At 46.7% G+C, this 16738-nt stretch overlaps 1 protein-coding gene across 4 annotated transcripts in view; it reads left to right on the top strand.

Moving 5' to 3' along the window:
• The window catches only part of USP36 (ubiquitin specific peptidase 36), a 224882-nt gene that overhangs the window by 49442 nt on the left and 158702 nt on the right, over window positions 1–16738 (top strand). For 3 of the 4 annotated variants that reach the window (XM_069951540.1, XM_069951538.1, XM_069951539.1), the window contains exon 2: window positions 1397–1647. The exons of the other annotated variant lie outside the window; for it this stretch is intronic. In XM_069951540.1, coding sequence (XP_069807641.1) covers window positions 1404–1647 — 244 coding nt within the window. In that variant the 5' untranslated portion in view covers window positions 1397–1403. The remainder of the gene's footprint in view (window positions 1–1396; window positions 1648–16738) is intronic. 4 annotated transcript variants of the gene reach the window in all.

The raw sequence follows: 16738 nt of genomic DNA, 5'->3' as shown, positions 1-16738 counted from the left end.
ACTGTGCAGAATTCATAATAACTTTATATTGGAAAGATGGAAAGCTACGGGTGGGCAACGTATTAATGCAAAAATAATTTTGGGGGGAATACCCCTTTAAGTCTTTTACATGCAGTCATTAGATTTCACACACTGTACAATGCTATGCCATAGGCATAGCATTGATCAGTATAATAGGCGCTCTGCTCATTGAGCGTGCCTGTGGCAGACTCAATGAGCAGATCGCACTGATCACACTGCACGGAGGAAAATAAGAGACCTCCCACGGTCCGTTAAAACGATTGGGTCCCCTGAAGTTACACTGCGGGGGTCCCGATCGGTAAGTGACAGAAGCTGCTTCTGTCACTTACACTTAAACGGCGCAATTGCGACGTTTAAGGGGTTAATGACAGGCTGCAGCATAATCGCTGGAGTCTGTCATTAATGGTGAGGGCCTGGCTGTACGTCATGGGTTGTCTAGGGGTTAAAGTGTCACTGTCATGGTGTGTGTGTGTGTCGTGTCCCCCCCCCCCCCCCCCCCCCCCCCCCAGAAATCAATAGTAAAGGCGATTTTAAGAAACTTTGTAATTGGGTTTATTAGGCAAATATGCCATTATCTGCATTCAAAAAGACGTTCCCAAGGCCCCCCCCTCCTCCCTCCTATCTCTCCTTCACTGCTCATTATCAGGAAATCACGTCTTGTTTACATCAGACGTGCCCTGTCTAATCTATGGAGAGGGGAGGAGGGAGATTAGTCACCAGCGGAGAGCAGAGAACAAATGATTACACAGTGGGAGCTGTGTGAAAGCTGGTATTCATAGGTCAGTGCTGACTTCAGAGGAGAGAGCCCGGTGATGTAGCTGTAAATTAACGCTTTCTTGGGGTATGTGCACACTGCTTAAAACAGACGGAAACTCTGTTGCATAATCCACAGCTTTTTCGTGATAAAAATTAATTTTTCGGCAAATAAACCCAATTACAAACTTTCTTAAAATCGCCTGTGCACAAAGATAAAATAGAACAAATGGCGCTGCATGTGCAGATCAATATGACAGAGCATTCAGGTCTTTACAAACACAAGTGCACGCCCACCTGTTGTGGTCATACGTGCTCGGGTACGACTCTAATGTGCGCACATTGTATTAAATCAGGGTTTGCTGCCGTCCACCTCCTGAGGGTCCTTTCTGGTTCCAGTAGATGTAGAAATCAGAGTTTTGTAGAATAATGGTTGATCACACGTAGGCGCCAAAACCCCTTTTTGAAAGCCAGATCTCACAATTGAGAAAAAGACGCTTTCAGGCTCTTTGCCTATGAGTAATTCTTCTGTGTCTCTGTCTCTGTGTGATATTTTCTAAATGTGTTCATAAGGTGTTGTAAAATGTAAGTTTTGTGTTAGTTTCTCTTTCTTTCATTGTAGAGCAAAGATGCCAATTGTGGAGAAACTAAAAGATGCCTTGAAGCCAGGCCGCAAGTACTCTGATGATGTAGAACTTGTGAAGTTGCTGACTTCCTCTGCTAAAAAGATTCTTTTACAAAAAATAGAGTTTAAACCTGCAAGCAAAAGTTTCTACTACCAGTTGGAGACATTGAAGAGCAAGTATATCCTGTTGAGTCCCACTCTTCAACCTACCATTTCACAGATGTTCTTGGAAGGGGCCCAGAAGCAGAGTATGTTACGAATGTTTGGCTTTTTTATTTTTATTTATAAAATGCATGGGTTTTTTGTTTGAACCATAGGACCTTGGCCGATACAATAGCTATCTGAAGTGTATAGCCACCTTAAAAGGGATATTTCCATTTCAAGAGGTTATCACCTGCCCACAGAATAGGGCATAACACACCGTAAGTGTGTGGCCTTCACCCATTTCTCATTCTGGTTCATTTTTTGTGGGGCTTCCAAACATTGCCTAGTGCTGTCCCGGTTGTTGAACACACACCAATCCGCTTGTTATCCCTTTGAGCTGTTGAGTATTTTTAAAGCGTTACTGTCATTTGAAGGAATTTCTGATGTGATAAATGTAAAAAATTATTTGATCTTACTCCTGGCAAGCTGGCTGCCCCCATCAAAAAGAAGAAAAAGTTCCTTTTCATTACGTCCAGTCATGACCGCATCACCTGGATATTGACCCCATTAGTCCTAATAGGAACAGAAGCACAGAGATTTTAAAATAGCGCCCCCCCCCCCCCCCCCCAGGACTGGCCTCAGTGGTTTTTTCCTGTTCCTATCAGGGCTAGCACGAAGTTGTTACTCTCCTGGTACAGGGGGCTGGCAGGCTGGATCAGCGCACTTGGCAGGCCGGATAGGTCCGTCCGCTCCCACTCCTGCACCGGATCGCAGGGTTCGCCTCTGCCTTCTGGTCCCTCTTGTCTCTCGCTGCCATGCTCCAGGAGTTCACGCTGCGGCGAGGTGGCGTTCCCATGCCGCTAGCCAGGTTTCAGGTGCATGTGTGTGTTCCCCCTGGTCTCTTCCAGTTCGGATTTCGATGGCTCCCCCCCCCAAGATTTCCTGTCTTTCCTGTTCATGGAAGTATTAAAAACATGATGTTAGATGACTGGAAGGAACCTGAGAAACGCTTACACATTTCTAAAGAGTTCAGAGCTAGATTCTCCTTTGAGTCCCCAAAAATAGATGTTCAAGTTGCCAAAGTTGTTAAAAAAAAGTCTTTACCTTTTGAGGATACTTCTCAACTTAAAGTCACAACTCTAGCTGTGCGGGCTGTAACTGCTGGAGAGGATAATGGCTGGGGGACACTGAGGGACACAGGGCACTGAAGGGACACTGACCATCCCTCTAGTCCAACAATAAACCACCATGCTGAATAACCAATTTCCTTATGCAAACTTTTTTACTTTTTCTTTTTAGCAGTTTTTCACAAAGATGTAAAATCCATACAAAAATACATATCACCTGGTGCTCAGTTGGAGGACTTCCTATAGCTGGGGATAGCTGTGCAAATGGAGGATCATGATCTTCTGGAGGAGTAAATAGTGATCCTCATCTATAGGGTGTCTGCCAACTGAGCACCTCGGGTGATATGTATTTTTTGTATGGATTTTACATCTATGAAATACTTTTTGTGAAAAACTGCTAAAGGAAAAAGTGAAGTTTGCATAAGAAAATTTGTTATTCAGCATGGGGGTTTATTGTTGAACAGCAGTGTTGGAGAGTGGAGCTTCCATTTACACCCACTAATCTACCCAGGTGCACTCAGCTAATGTTGTGTTTAAAAGTGGACTGAGCATCCCTCTGCCATCATCCTCTCCTGCAGCCAGAGCCTGCACAGCTTTCGGAGTCAGGTCGTGACATCACCATTTTATCCAGGAAGTGAAGCCTTGATGCAGTAGTAAGTGCAGAAAAAAAAGCACTTCATAAGCATTTCCTGTAATAAGTGTATACTGGTGATTATTATAACTTTTGGGGGGCAAAAATAATACTTTAATAAAAATTTTCGCCAGACTTCTCCTTAAACCTTTGAGGACCAGGCCCAAAATCACCCAGTGGACTGCGCAAATTTTCATTTTTGTGTTTTGGTTTTTTCCTCCTCCCCTTCTAAAATCTCTAGCTTTTTCAGTTTACTATCTATAGGGCCATGTAAGGGCTTGTTTTTTTACAGGAGTAGTTGTACTTTGTAATGGCATTTTTCATTCTAGCATAACATGTTTGATGGAACCCCAGAATTATTATTTATGAAGATATAAATTGGTGAAATCGTAAAAAAGAATGCAATATGGTAACTTTTGGGGGGTTCCTGTGTCTACGTAATGCACTATACGGTAAAAGTGACATGATACCATTACTGTATAGGTCAGTCCGAACACAACCTTATGCAGGTTTACACATTGTGACGCTTATAACGGTTTTATTTTTTCACCTACGGGGCTGTATCGGGGGTAATTTTTTTTCCACCATGATCTCTAGTTTTTATTAATACTATATTTGTGGAGATCAGACATTTTGATCACTATTTATTTATTTTTATATACTGTAACAAAAAAATCTGTAATCCTGACACACTTTTCCCTCTTTTGGTCAACGGCGTTCGCCGTTAGTGATGACGCTTGTTATATTTTAATAGATCGGACAATTGCGCAAGCTACGGCATATTATATTATAGTTTATTTATTTGTTTTATTTATATAATGGGAAAGGGGGGGGTGATTTAAATTTTTATTGGGGGAGGGGCTTTGGGGTATTTATAAAGTAATTTTTTTTTTTCTTTTTACACATTTTAAGTCCCCTTGGGGGACTTTTACATACAATTGTTAGATTATGCACACTGATCATTGCTATACCATAGGCATAGCATTGATAAGTGTGATAGACGTTATGCTGATTAAGCCTGCCTGTGGCAGACTTAACCAGCAGAGCGTCGATCGGACCGCAGAGAGGAAGGTGAGACACCTCAGACGGTCTGTTAAAACGATCGGGACCCCCGCAGTCACACTGCGGGGGTCCCGATTAGTAAGTGACAAGGGACTGACCCTGTCACTTACACTTGAACGCCGCGGCTGTGCCACGATTGCAGCGTTTAAGGGGTTAATGACACGCTGCAGCCTGTCATTAACGGTGAGGGCCGGACTGCTCGCTACAACCGACCCCCACCTCCTATGAAGCGCGCTCCGCTCCGTGCTTCATAGGAAAGGATGTACTGATATGCCCAGGGTCGTCTGGGGACAGACTTCCAGGGCGTACCGGTACGTCCTTGGTCGTCTAGGGCTAAATGTTTCCCTCCATGAAGAGTTAACAGCTGGGAGCCTGGGATGGCCCGACATAGGTTTTGTTGAGAATCTGTCACTAGGTTTATGCTGCCTTAAATTAGGGTAGTATAAACCAATGCCAAAAATGCTGAACAGAACAATGTACAACACCTGGCAAGAATTATGGAATCACTGGCCTCAAAGGTTGTTCATTCAGTTGTTTTAATGTTGTAGAAAAAAAGCAGATCACAGATATGACACCTAACTAAAGTCATGTCAAATGGCAGCTTTCTGGCTTTAAGAAACACTAACAGTAATTAAAAATGTGGTAGTCAGTAACGTTTAATTTTTTAGACCAAGCAGAGGGTAAAAATGATATCACGAAAAACAAACAAACAAAAGAACACTCTAAAACATCACTAGTGTTTTGTTGCACCACCTCTAGCTTTTATAACAGCTTGCAGTCTCTGAGGCATGGACTTAATGAGATGCTGACTAACAAGCAGATCTAATTTGATGCAGGTTTTAGTTGTGGGAATGAAAAATTACAGGGTGATTCCATAATATTATTATTACTTTTCTCTGCACCCCTCAGCTAGGTAGCTGAGAGGTGCAGAGAAGGTGTGTGTGGTATGTGAGAACCTTACTCACCGGAACCCGGCGTCCGGACGGAAGATCTGTGGTCACGCGGCGTCCTCTTGGTTCTCGGTCGTGGTTCTCGGCTCCGCTCGGCTCCCGTCGGCTTTTTCGTCGATCTTCGGCCAGGTATCTTGGCTGATTAGTGTATATAATACACTATTCCGTGGCTTTGGGGTGAAAAGGTTTTTTTTTTGTTTTTTTTTTAGCGCCCTTCCACCGCTAAGTGCTGATCAGCATCGCACGTAAGTGCGCCGCTGATCAGCAACTCCTCTTTTTTGGCGTAGTTTTTTTTTTGCCCCTTTCCCCCCCTTTTTTTTCTATATCCTACACTGTCTGCTGATAAGTACCGCACATCAGTGCGGCATTTATCAGCAACTCTTTTTTTGGCGTAGGTTTTTTTTCCTCCCTTACTGTGAAAAACACGTATAAAACACTACATTACACTACACTACCCCACATTACACTACTTGAAATAAAGTTTTACACTACACCACTACACTACATCACATTTACATACCCCCCATACACCAATTCCCGTATAATAATGTCCCAGAGTGTTTTCGGTGGAGGCATACGCGCTTATTGCCTCCGACACCGAAACGGCCAGTGAGGATGAATGGGGGGATCCTTCTTTCCTCCATCCTCATCCTCATCATCATTATTATCATCATCATCATCATCCAGTGATGATGACTATCGACCTAAGCGTCCATGGAGGACGCCTTGGGCTGCCCGCCAGACACGTCGTCCCATCCCACCCCCCAGACAGGTGACCCCATCCTGCCCCCCACCCCCCAGACAGGGAAAATCATCAGCCCCGGATTCCTGGCTTTATGGCAACGGCGGGAATCCAAATTAACCCCACAGGTCTCAGAGAAATAGACTTTTTCAAGCTCTATTTCTCTGATGAACTTGTAAATTTGATGGTGGCGCAAACAAACTTGTACGCGCACCAATTTATCTCCCAGAACCCCTCCTCTTCTTAAAAAAAAAAAAACACAATTTGGCTGGAGTGGGGATATTATATATAATACCCCACTTTACAGTATGGCCATGGCACAATGACAATGCAAGGTGCCCCCCGCGAGATGATCCCTCATATGACCGACTGTACAAAGTACGGCCGGTCATAGAGCACTTCTCAGCCAAATTTACTGAGATGTATATACCAGAGAAATACTCAGTAGATGAGTCCCTCCTGAGCTTCAAAGGAAGACACCATTTCCGCCAGTACCTTCCCAATAAAAGATCACGGTATGGCGTGAAACTATACAAACTCTGTGAGAGTACCTCAGGGTACACTTACAGATTTGGAGTATATGAGGGTAGGGACACCCAAATCCAGCCCCCAGAATGCCCCCCCATCCTCAAAGTTAGTGGGAAGATCGTTTGGGAACTGATCTTCCCACTGCTGGATAAAAGGTTATCACCTGTACGATGATAACTTTTATACCAGCAATCCCCCTGTTTCGGTCCCTCGCTGCCCGAGCTACTGTAGCTTGCGGCACGATCCGAAAAAATCAAAGGGGCCTCCCAAGTCACCCTGTTAGACAACTGATGCAAAGGGGGGAGAGCAAGGCCTATGCCTGTGAAAATATGTTGTTGGTCAAATATAAGGACAAGCGCGATGTCCTTATTTTGACCACAATTCACAGGAATAGCACCACCCCTGTCACTGTACGTGGTACCACAAACGTGGTGAACAAACCTGATTGTGGCCACCATTCCCATTAGAGACTTGCCATGTTGCATTTTCAAAGCTTCTGTGCTTCCAGGACAGTAGAAACCCCCCACAAGTGACCCCATTCTGTAAACTACACCCCATAAGGAATCTAACAAGGGGGGGCAGCGGGGATATGGCCCCCTGGTGATGGGCACATTAGTGCTGTGAAAGTGATTTTTTTTTTTTTTTTTTTTCATCTTCACAGCACATGTTCAACATATGTGCGGGGTCCATATGCTCACTACACCCCTTGTTAGATTCCTTATGGGGTGTAGTTTCCAGAATGGGGTCACCTATGGGGGGTTTCTACTGTCCTGGCAGCACAGGAGCTTTGTTAATGTGACATGGCCTCCATCCTCCATTCCAGCCTCCAAATGGCGCTCTGTCCCTTTGGTGGCTTGCCCTGTGCCCATATGGCACATTATATCCACATGTGGGGTATTTTCGTACTCGGGGGGGGGGGGGGGGGGGGGGGAAGTACCCTACACGGTTTGTGTTTGTTTTCTCTTTTAACCCCTTGTGGAAATGAAAAAAAATCAAGACTAGACCAACATTAAGTGTAAAAAAATTTAAAATTTTTACACTAAATCATTGATCTAGTCTTTATTTTTTCATTTTCACAAGGGGTTAAAAGATAAAAAAAGACACGAATTGTGTATCGCAATTTCCCGCAAGCACGGAAATAACCTACATGTGGACATAAAGCGCCATGCGGGTGCAGGGTAAGCCTCCGAAGGGAAGGAGCGCCATTTGGCTAGAATGGATGGTGAATGCCATGTCACATTTACAAAGGCCCTGTGTTGCCAAAACACTGTAAATCCCCCACAAGTGACCCCATTCTGGAAACTGCACCTCTCAAGAAATCTAACAAGGGGTGCAGTGAGGATATGGACCCCTTAATGACGGGCACATTTGTGCTGTGAAAATGAAAAAACGAAATTTTCCACTTTCACGTCACATTGTTCCACATTTGTGCCCATCACCAGTGGGGTCCATATGCTCACTGCACCCCTTGTTAGATTCCTTGAGGGGTGTAGTTTCCAGAATGGGGTCACTTGTGGGGTTTTTCCACTGTACTGGCAGCATAGGGTCCTTGTAAATACAACATGGCCCTCAAAATCCATTCCAGCCAAATCCAGCCTCCAAAAGCCAAATACCAGCACCTTTCCTTCAGAGGCCCGTCTTGCGGCCGCATAGCGCTTTATGTCCACGTGTGGGGTATTTCAGTACTCGGGACAAACTGCTCTACACGTTTTGTGTTTTTGTTTGTCTTTTAAATCCTTGTGAAAATGAAAAATTCACGGCTAGGCCAATGTTTAAGTGTCAAAAATGTAATTTTTACACAACATAATTGATCTAGTCTTGACATTTCTCATTTGCAAAAGGGGTTAAAAGAGAAGAAACAAAACAAAACATGTAGAGAAATTTCCCCTGAGTACGGAAATACCCCACATGTGGACTTAAGGCGCTATACGGCCGCAAGACGAGCCTCCAATGGGAAGGAGCGCCATTTAGCTTTTTGGGGATGGATTTTGGTAGAATGGATTTCGAGGGCCATGTTGCATTTACAAACTCCCTGTGCTGCCAAGCCAGTGAAAACCCCCCACAAGTGACCCCATTATGGAAACTACACCCCTCAAGGAATGTAACAAGGGGTGTAGTGAGCATATGGACCCCACTGGTGACAAGCACAAATGTGGAACAATGTGGCGTGAAAATGAAATATTACATTTTTAACACTATAATGTTGGTCTAGCCTTGATTTTTTTTCATTTTCACAAGGGGTTAAAAGAGAAAACACACAATGTGTAGAGTAATTTCCCCTGAGTCCGTAAATACCCCACATGTGGACATAAAGCGCCATGTGGGTGCAGGGCAAGCCTCCGAAGGTAAGGAGCGCCATTTGGATTTTGGAGGCTGGATTTGGCCAGAATGGATGATGAACGCCATGTCGCATTTACAGAGCCCTCGTGCTGCCAACACACTGGAAACCCCCCACAAGTGACCCCATTCTGGAAACTACACCCCTCAAGGAACCTAACAAGGGGTGCAGTGAGCATATGGACCCCTTGATGGCGGGCACATTTGTGCCTTGAAAGTGAAAAAATGGAAATTTTCCCTTTTACGTCACATTGTTCCATATTTGTGCCCGTCACCAGTGGGGTCCATATGCTCACTGCACCCCTTGTTAGATTCCTTGAGGGGTTTAGTTTCCAGAATGGGGTCTCTTGTGGGGGGTTTCCAGTGTTTTGGCAGCACGAGGGCTCTGTAAATGCGACGTGGCCCTTGAAATCCATTCCAGTGAAATCCAGCTTCCAAAAGCCAATTGGCGCTCCTTCCCTTTGGAGGCTTGTCCTGCGCCCGCTTGGCACTTAATGTCCACATGTTGGGTATTTCCGTACACGGGAGAAACTGCGCTACACGTTTTACGGTTGTTATTCCTTTTATCCCTTTGTGAAAATGAAAAATTGAAGGCTAGAACAACATTTTAGTGTAAAAAACATTTTTTTCTTTTTTCACGCCATATTGCTCTGAAAATCTGTGAAGCACCTGTGGGGTCCAGATCCTCACCGCACCCCTTGTTACATTCCTCAAGGGGTGTAGTTTTGTAAATGGTGTCCCTTTAGAGCCTCTGCCAACCTGAAGTGCTACAGTCAAAAATGACCAAATACAATGGAGGCATTGAAATTCACTAGGCGCTCCTTTATATCTGAGGCTTGTGGTTGCGTCAAATAGCGCAATAGGGCCACATATGGGGTATTTCTATAAACTGCAGAAATGGGGAAATCAATATTGGGGTGCATTTCTCTGGTAATAGGTTTACAATTATGAAAAATATTGGATTACAATAAAATCTGCACAGAAAATTTAAATTTTTAAATTTCTTACGTACTTGGCTTTTATTTCTGTGACTCCCCTAAAGGGTTAAAAAACTTTCTGGATGTGCTTTTGCAGAGTTTGGGGGGTGCAGTTTCAGAAATGGGGCGCTTTGTGGGGCTTTCTAACATACAGTCCCCTCAAATACACTTCAAACCTGAACAGGTTCTTAAAAATATCTGATTTTGAAATTTTACTGAAAATTTGGAAATTTGCTGCTAATGTATTAAGCTTTCTATTGTCTAAAAAAAAAAAAAAGAAAGATAGTTTAATAAATGCTGCCAACATAAAGAAGACATGTTGCTAATGCTATTTAACATATAATTTATGTGGCATAACCATTTTCTGTATAAGCAGAATAGTTTTAAAGTTGGAAAAATGCATTTTTCACAATTTTTCATGTTGTTTTTTTTTTTTTTTCATAAAGATTCATTATAAGTATCGACTCCAATTTACCAGAAATGTGAAGTACAATATGTCATGAGAAAACAATCTCAGAATCAGCGGGATAAGTAAAAGCATCCCGAAGTTATTAATGAATAAAGTGACACAGTTCATATTCATAAAATTTGGCTCGGTCCTTAAGGCCATTTTAGGCCCGGTCCTTAAGGGGTTAAACAACTGAACGAACATCTTCCGAGGCCACTGATTCAATAATTTTTGCCAGGAGTTGTTAACATTCTGTTCAGCCGTTGTCCTAATATACAGGAGAATGAGCTTTTTACTGTGCCACTCTCCCTGCTCTCCAGCTGCTTATTGACAGTTAGCTGCCTATACACGGCATGGATAGATAACTGCCAATCAGAAGCGGGTGGGAGAATTTTGCTGCTACTTATTAAGGTCTACTGAGCTAACCCATGGAGAGCACTTATTATAGTGCTTGAAAAGCACTATACTGTAATCTGTATTCTCCGTCTTCCAGCTATATTTCTGTGATTAATACAGCCCGAACCGCTTTGCGCACAGACTTCGTTCAAACTGCGTTTCGAAGCCCTCGGCGCTGTGAGGTGTGCAATCTATTTTTCGTTTCGATCGTATTAGTCGTTTTTAAAGGGAACCTGTCACCCCCGTGCCAGGGTGACAGGCTACCGGACCCCCCACCCCCCCCCCCCCCCCACGGCCCCCTATACTCACCTGATCCCGCCGGGTCCCGCTTCTGGATCCGGTCGCGTCACGGAGATATCAGCCGCTGCAGCCCGGCGTGCGCGCTGAGAGATGAGTCCAACGCTCATAGAGAATGACGGAGCGCTGGACTCGCCTGTCATTCTCTATGAGCATTGGACTCATCTCTCAGCGCGCACGCCGGGCTGCAGCGGCTGATATCTCCGTGACGCGACCGGATCCAGAAGCGGGACCCGGCGGGATCAGGTGAGTATAGGGGACTGTAGGGGGGAGGTCGGGAGCCTGTCACCCCGGCACGGAGGGTGACAGGTTCCCTTTAAAAAATTTACGTTTAAAGACCCCTAATTTCCCATAAAAAATAATGGCCACACTCTGAGCGCTAACAGCCAATCACAGCACATATGCAAATAGATGAAATGTAGCAGCCAATAGGAACTCTAAGGTCTTGTCAGGCAATGTATCACAACATTCACACAGTCACATGTCCACTATTGGCCAATAGAAGATGGAAGGTCCTTATAGAGATGAGCAAACCTCGAGCATGCTCGAGTCGATCCGAACCCGAACTTTCGGCATTTGATTAGCGGTAGCTGCTGAACTTAGATAAAGCCCTAAGGCTATGTGGAAAATATGGATATAGTCATTGATTGTATCCATGTTTTCCAGACAACCTTAGAGCTTTATCCAAGTTCAGCAGCCCCCGCTAATCAAATGCCGATCGTTCGGGTTCGGATCGACTCTAACCCGAACCTGGTTCGCTCATCTCTAGTCCTTAAAGGACAACTCCCGCGGGACCCCCCCCAAAAAAAAAAACACAGACACACACAGACACCATACTCACCATCCCTCCGGTGACTATCGCCACTCCATTCGTCCGCCTCACCGTCACCGCCGTCCAGCGATGTCTCTGTCTTCCGGGTCCTGGGGATGGAAAAGGCTGCCAGTGCGCTTGCGCATCGGCAGCCTTTTCATTGGCTGGAGCGCATCACATGGCTTCCAGCAACCTCAGCCAATCAGGGCTGAGCAAGCTGGAAGCCATGTGATGCGCTCCAGCCAATGAAAAGGCTGCTGGTGCGCATGTGCACCAGCAGCCTTTTCCGTCCCATTCACTCTCTATGAAGACGCCGAGGAGGAAGAAGACCCGGACCGCCCCCCGGCTCTGACGTCGTCGTCACCAGATGCCGCCCGGGAGAAGAGGACCGTGACGATTGTAATAGGTAATGTATATATTCTTTAACTTCTGGGCGGGGGGGTCGGGGGTCCGAAAGTGGGGGAAGGGGGCCAGACCGGGTATTTAACCACATTACAAAGTTATATAACTTTGTAATGTGTGTTAAATAAGCTAAAAAATTTTTGGGTGGGAGTTGTCCTTTAACGATTTGTCTCCTTGACATGAGTAAGATTGTCATGGTAACCGAGCAATGATTTTTACCATTTTATAAGTAGCAGAGCCGCTCTTAAAGGGGCGGGACCCAGGTCGCTCTTAAAGGAGCGGGCTGAATCAAAAGATCACAGATAACACTGATCCCTGCAATGCTATGGCATAGCAGGGATCAGTGAATGTAATGTAATACATGCATGTGAACGTTCCCTAAGGGAACTATAAAAGTGTAAAAAATAAATCAATAAAAGTTTTACAAAGTGCCCCAAAGCCCCTCCCCCAATAAAAGTGAAAATCACCCCCCCTTCCTATTTCATACATAAAACACATAAAAAGTAATAAAGTTAATTAACATAGAAAACCTAGTAAACATGCATATCGCCGTGTTCAGACAGACCTATAGAATCATTCATATTATGGCAGATTAAAAGTTGCCATTACGAAGTACAGCTGTTCCTGAAAAAAACAAGCCCTCACATGGCCCTGTAGGTGGAAATATGAAAGAGTTATGGGTCTTAGAAGGCGAGGAGGAAAAAACGAAAACACAAGTGACAATTGGCCCTGTCCTTAAAGGAGACCTGTCACCCCCCCCCCCCCCGTGCCGGGGTGACAGGCTCCTGACCCCCAGTTAGATCCCCTTATATGTAGCTCATCCTGCCGAGTCCCGGAGCCGGTCCTGGGACGGAGATATCCCGGTCAGAAGCCGGCGCACGCGCTCTAGAGAGAGGTCCGGCGTCCATAGAGAATAAATGGAGCCTTGAGCCTGACCGGGATATCTTCGCCCCGGGACCGACTCCGGCAGCGGGACTCTGCTAAATGAGGTACGTATAAGGGAATCTAACTGGGGGTCAAGAGCCTATCACCCCGGCACGGGGGGGTGACAGGTCCTCTTTAAGGCCATTTCAGGCTCTGTCCTTAAGGGGTTAAAGGGACAGGACCCAAGTCGCTCTTAAAGGTATGTGACCCATGTCGCTTATAAAGGATGCAAATAGTCAGATCCTCCACTCCAAACCCTGGGTATAATCGGGTGCAGGTCCAAGATAGGCAATATAGATATAAGTAAGATATATCTTGGACCTGCGCCCGATTATACCCAGGGTTTGGAGTGGAGGATCTGACTATTTGCATACCGGTTTGGTCTGGGAGTGGCTGCGGTTCACATACATACGTATACTGAGTGTTGTGCCTTGTATTTGCACAACCACAACAGGTGAGAGTCTCCATTCACTCTCCTGTCTTTTCTACCTGCTATCAGACTTTACACTATGGAACGCTGTCCACATTTTTCTTTTCGCTTATAAAGGGATGGCACCCAGGGTTAAAGTTTCTCTTAAAGGGAAGTCACTGGTAAAGGGGCGTTCTTTTCAAGCACTATGTATTTCCCTGGAAATGCAAATCTAGTCATCAATGTTGTTCAGAAAGATATCTCCCAGTAAGGCTGGGTTCACACTGTGTTTTTGCAATCCATTTAATGTATACGTTTTATGGAAAAAACGGTTGCAATTGTGTCATCTGTTTTTCCATTAATTCCATTATAAAACAAAAGGAATCGAAACAGATGCGTTTTTTTTTTAACGGACACAAAAGTATTGGTAACTAAGTTTTTCTGTCCATAAAAGTAACCAATTTAAAAAACGCATACGTTGAACTGATTGCAAAAATGCGTGAACCCAGCCAGAGCTGCACATACCAATGTCAGTGATCATTCTGTTCAGCTTCTGTCACTAGTTTGTTACCCTTACATAGGGCAGCTTCAACCTACTGACAGTCTCTTTAATGATCAGAATGCGCTTAATATATTTCTGTAGTAAACCTAAGGCAAGAGGACTGTATATCACTAGCTGAACTAGGGCTGGGCGATTAATCGAATTAATTCGATTAATCGTCCAGAACGTTGAAATCGATTTGATTTTTTGTGAAAATCGTAAATTCGATTTTCACAAAAAATCATTTCGGGCTGCGGTGCCGGGGAGGAGCTGAGAGAAGGGGGGTTGCGGTGCAGGCCGGCGGGAGAGCCGTAGAGGGGCGGTGTGGGTGAGCGGGGAGAAGATGCTGGGTGGCCAGGCTGGAGAGGGGCGGTGCAGTGTCGGCGGCCTCCAGCCATTGACAGCGCCGCCGCTGATCTGCCCCCGCCCCCTCCACTGAGCGTCCCACTCCCCTCCCGGCCAGATATGGAGGTCCCGGGTCTGTGGAGGAGGAGGCCGCAGGGACTACAGTAGGTGGTGATCGCGGCGCTGCTCGTCCTGGAGCTATACAGCGGGATCGGGGGGCTCGCTGCAGACCCCCGTTCCCGCTGTATAGCACCGTGACCCGCAGCTATGCGATCACCACCTACTGTAGTCCCTGCGGCCTCCTCCTCCACAGACCCGGGACCTCCATATCTGGCCGGGAGGGGAGCGTGTGTGTGGAGGTGAGAGGAGGAGGAGATGTATGTGCCCTCCTGCTCCAATCACCTCCAGCTGCACCAGTCACCCCCCAGTCCCCTCAGTGTCCCGCCAATCCCCTCATTGTTCCCTCAGTGTCCCCCCCCCAGTCCCCTTCAGTGTCCCCCCCCCCCAGTCCCCTTCAGTGTCCCCCCCGTCCCCTCATTGTTCCCTCAGTGCCCCCCCCCCCCAGTCCCCTTCAGTGTCCCCCCCCCCCAGTCCCCTTCAGTGTCCCCCCCCCCCCCCAGTCCCCTTCAGTGTCCCCCCCCCCCCAGTCCCCTTCAGTGTCCCCCCCCCCCAGTCCCCTTCAGTGTCCCCCCCCCCGTCCCCTTCAGTGTGTCAACCCCCAGTCCCCTTCAGTGTCCCCCCCCAGTCCCCTTCAGTGTGTCCCCCTCAGTCCCCTCATTGTTCCCTCAGTGTCCCCCCCCAATCCGCTCAGTGTTCCCTCAGTGTCCCCCCCAGTCCCCTCAGTGTCCCCCCAGTCCCCTTTAGTGTCCCCCATTGTCCCTCCAGTCCCCCATTGTCCCTCCAGTCCCCCATTGTCCCTCCAGTCCCCCATTGTCCCTCCAGTCCCCCAGTGTCACCCCAGTCCCCTTTAGTGTCACCCCAGTCCCCTTTAGTGTCCCCTTTAGTGTCACCCCAGTCCCCTTTAGTGTCACCCCAGTCCCCTTTAGTGTCACCCCAGTCCCCTTTAGTGTCACCCCAGTCCCCTTTAGTGTCACCCCAGTCCCCTTTAGTGTCACCCCAGTCCCCTTTAGTGTCACCCCAGTCCCCTTTAGTGTCACCCCAGTCCCCTTTAGTGTCACCCCAGTCCCCTTTAGTGTCCCCCAGTGTCACCCCAGTCCCCTTTAGTGTCCCCCATTGTCCCTCCAGTCCCCCAGGGTCACCCCAGTCCCCTTTAGTGTCCCCCATTGTCCCTCCAGTCCCCCAGGGTCACCCCAGTCCCCTTTAGTGTCCCCCAGTCCCCTTTAGTGTCCCCCAGTGTCACCCCAGTCCCCTTTAGTGTCCCCCATTGTCCCTCCAGTCCCCCAGGGTCACCCCAGTCCCCTTTAGTGTCCCCCATTGTCCCTCCAGTCCCCCAGGGTCACCCCAGTCCCCTTTAGTGTCCCCCAGTCCCCTTTAGTGTCCCCCAGTGTCACCCCAGTCCCCTTTAGTGTCCCCCAGTCCCCTTTAGTGTCACCCCAGTCCCCTTTAGTGTCACCCCAGTCACCCCTCATCTATACCTGTACTACTACACCCCTTATCCACTATACCTCCACTCCTACACCCCCTATCCACTATACCTCCACTACTACACCCTACGTAGATGGAGGCACAAACATGATTTCCTATACTATATGGGGCCTCTGTTACACTGGAAATCAATACAGTTGTTGTCTAAAATATTAAAATAGTATCTGATGCTGCAGGGAGAAAATGTTCTGTTTATTTAGCAAAAAAGGAAAAAAATCGAGATTTAAATCGAGAATCGTCAAAGAATTTTAAAAAATCGAGATTTTATTTTTTGCCCATATCGCCCAGCCCTAAGCTGAACTATTGACATTTTTTGAAACTCTCAGCATTGTGATTAATTACAATGCAGAGAGCTCCAAAACAGCTTAACAACTTTGCTGCTGAACTGACACTGCTGCATCAACTAGGGATGCACGATGCACCGAAATATCGATACTACTATCGATATTTTGGGCAAAAATATGGTTCGGTACCAGGATTTCCTGGTATCGGTACTTTATATTAAGCTGTGTTATTAGGCAGCTTAATATAAAGTATAGAGCAGAGAACACGGCGGGCGGCTAGCTGAGCGCCGGCCGTGTTCTCTGTGTGCCGCCCCCTGCTCCCTGCAGTCACCTTCTCTGCTCTCCCGGCGGCGGCAAATTCAAATAGCCGGCACACAGC

The sequence above is a fragment of the Dendropsophus ebraccatus genome, chromosome 14, assembly GCF_027789765.1.
Source record: "Dendropsophus ebraccatus isolate aDenEbr1 chromosome 14, aDenEbr1.pat, whole genome shotgun sequence".
Classification (NCBI taxonomy): Eukaryota; Metazoa; Chordata; class Amphibia; order Anura; family Hylidae; genus Dendropsophus; species Dendropsophus ebraccatus.
The sequence above is the reverse complement of the archived record's forward strand: the minus strand, read 5'-3'. Positions and strand labels throughout refer to the sequence as shown.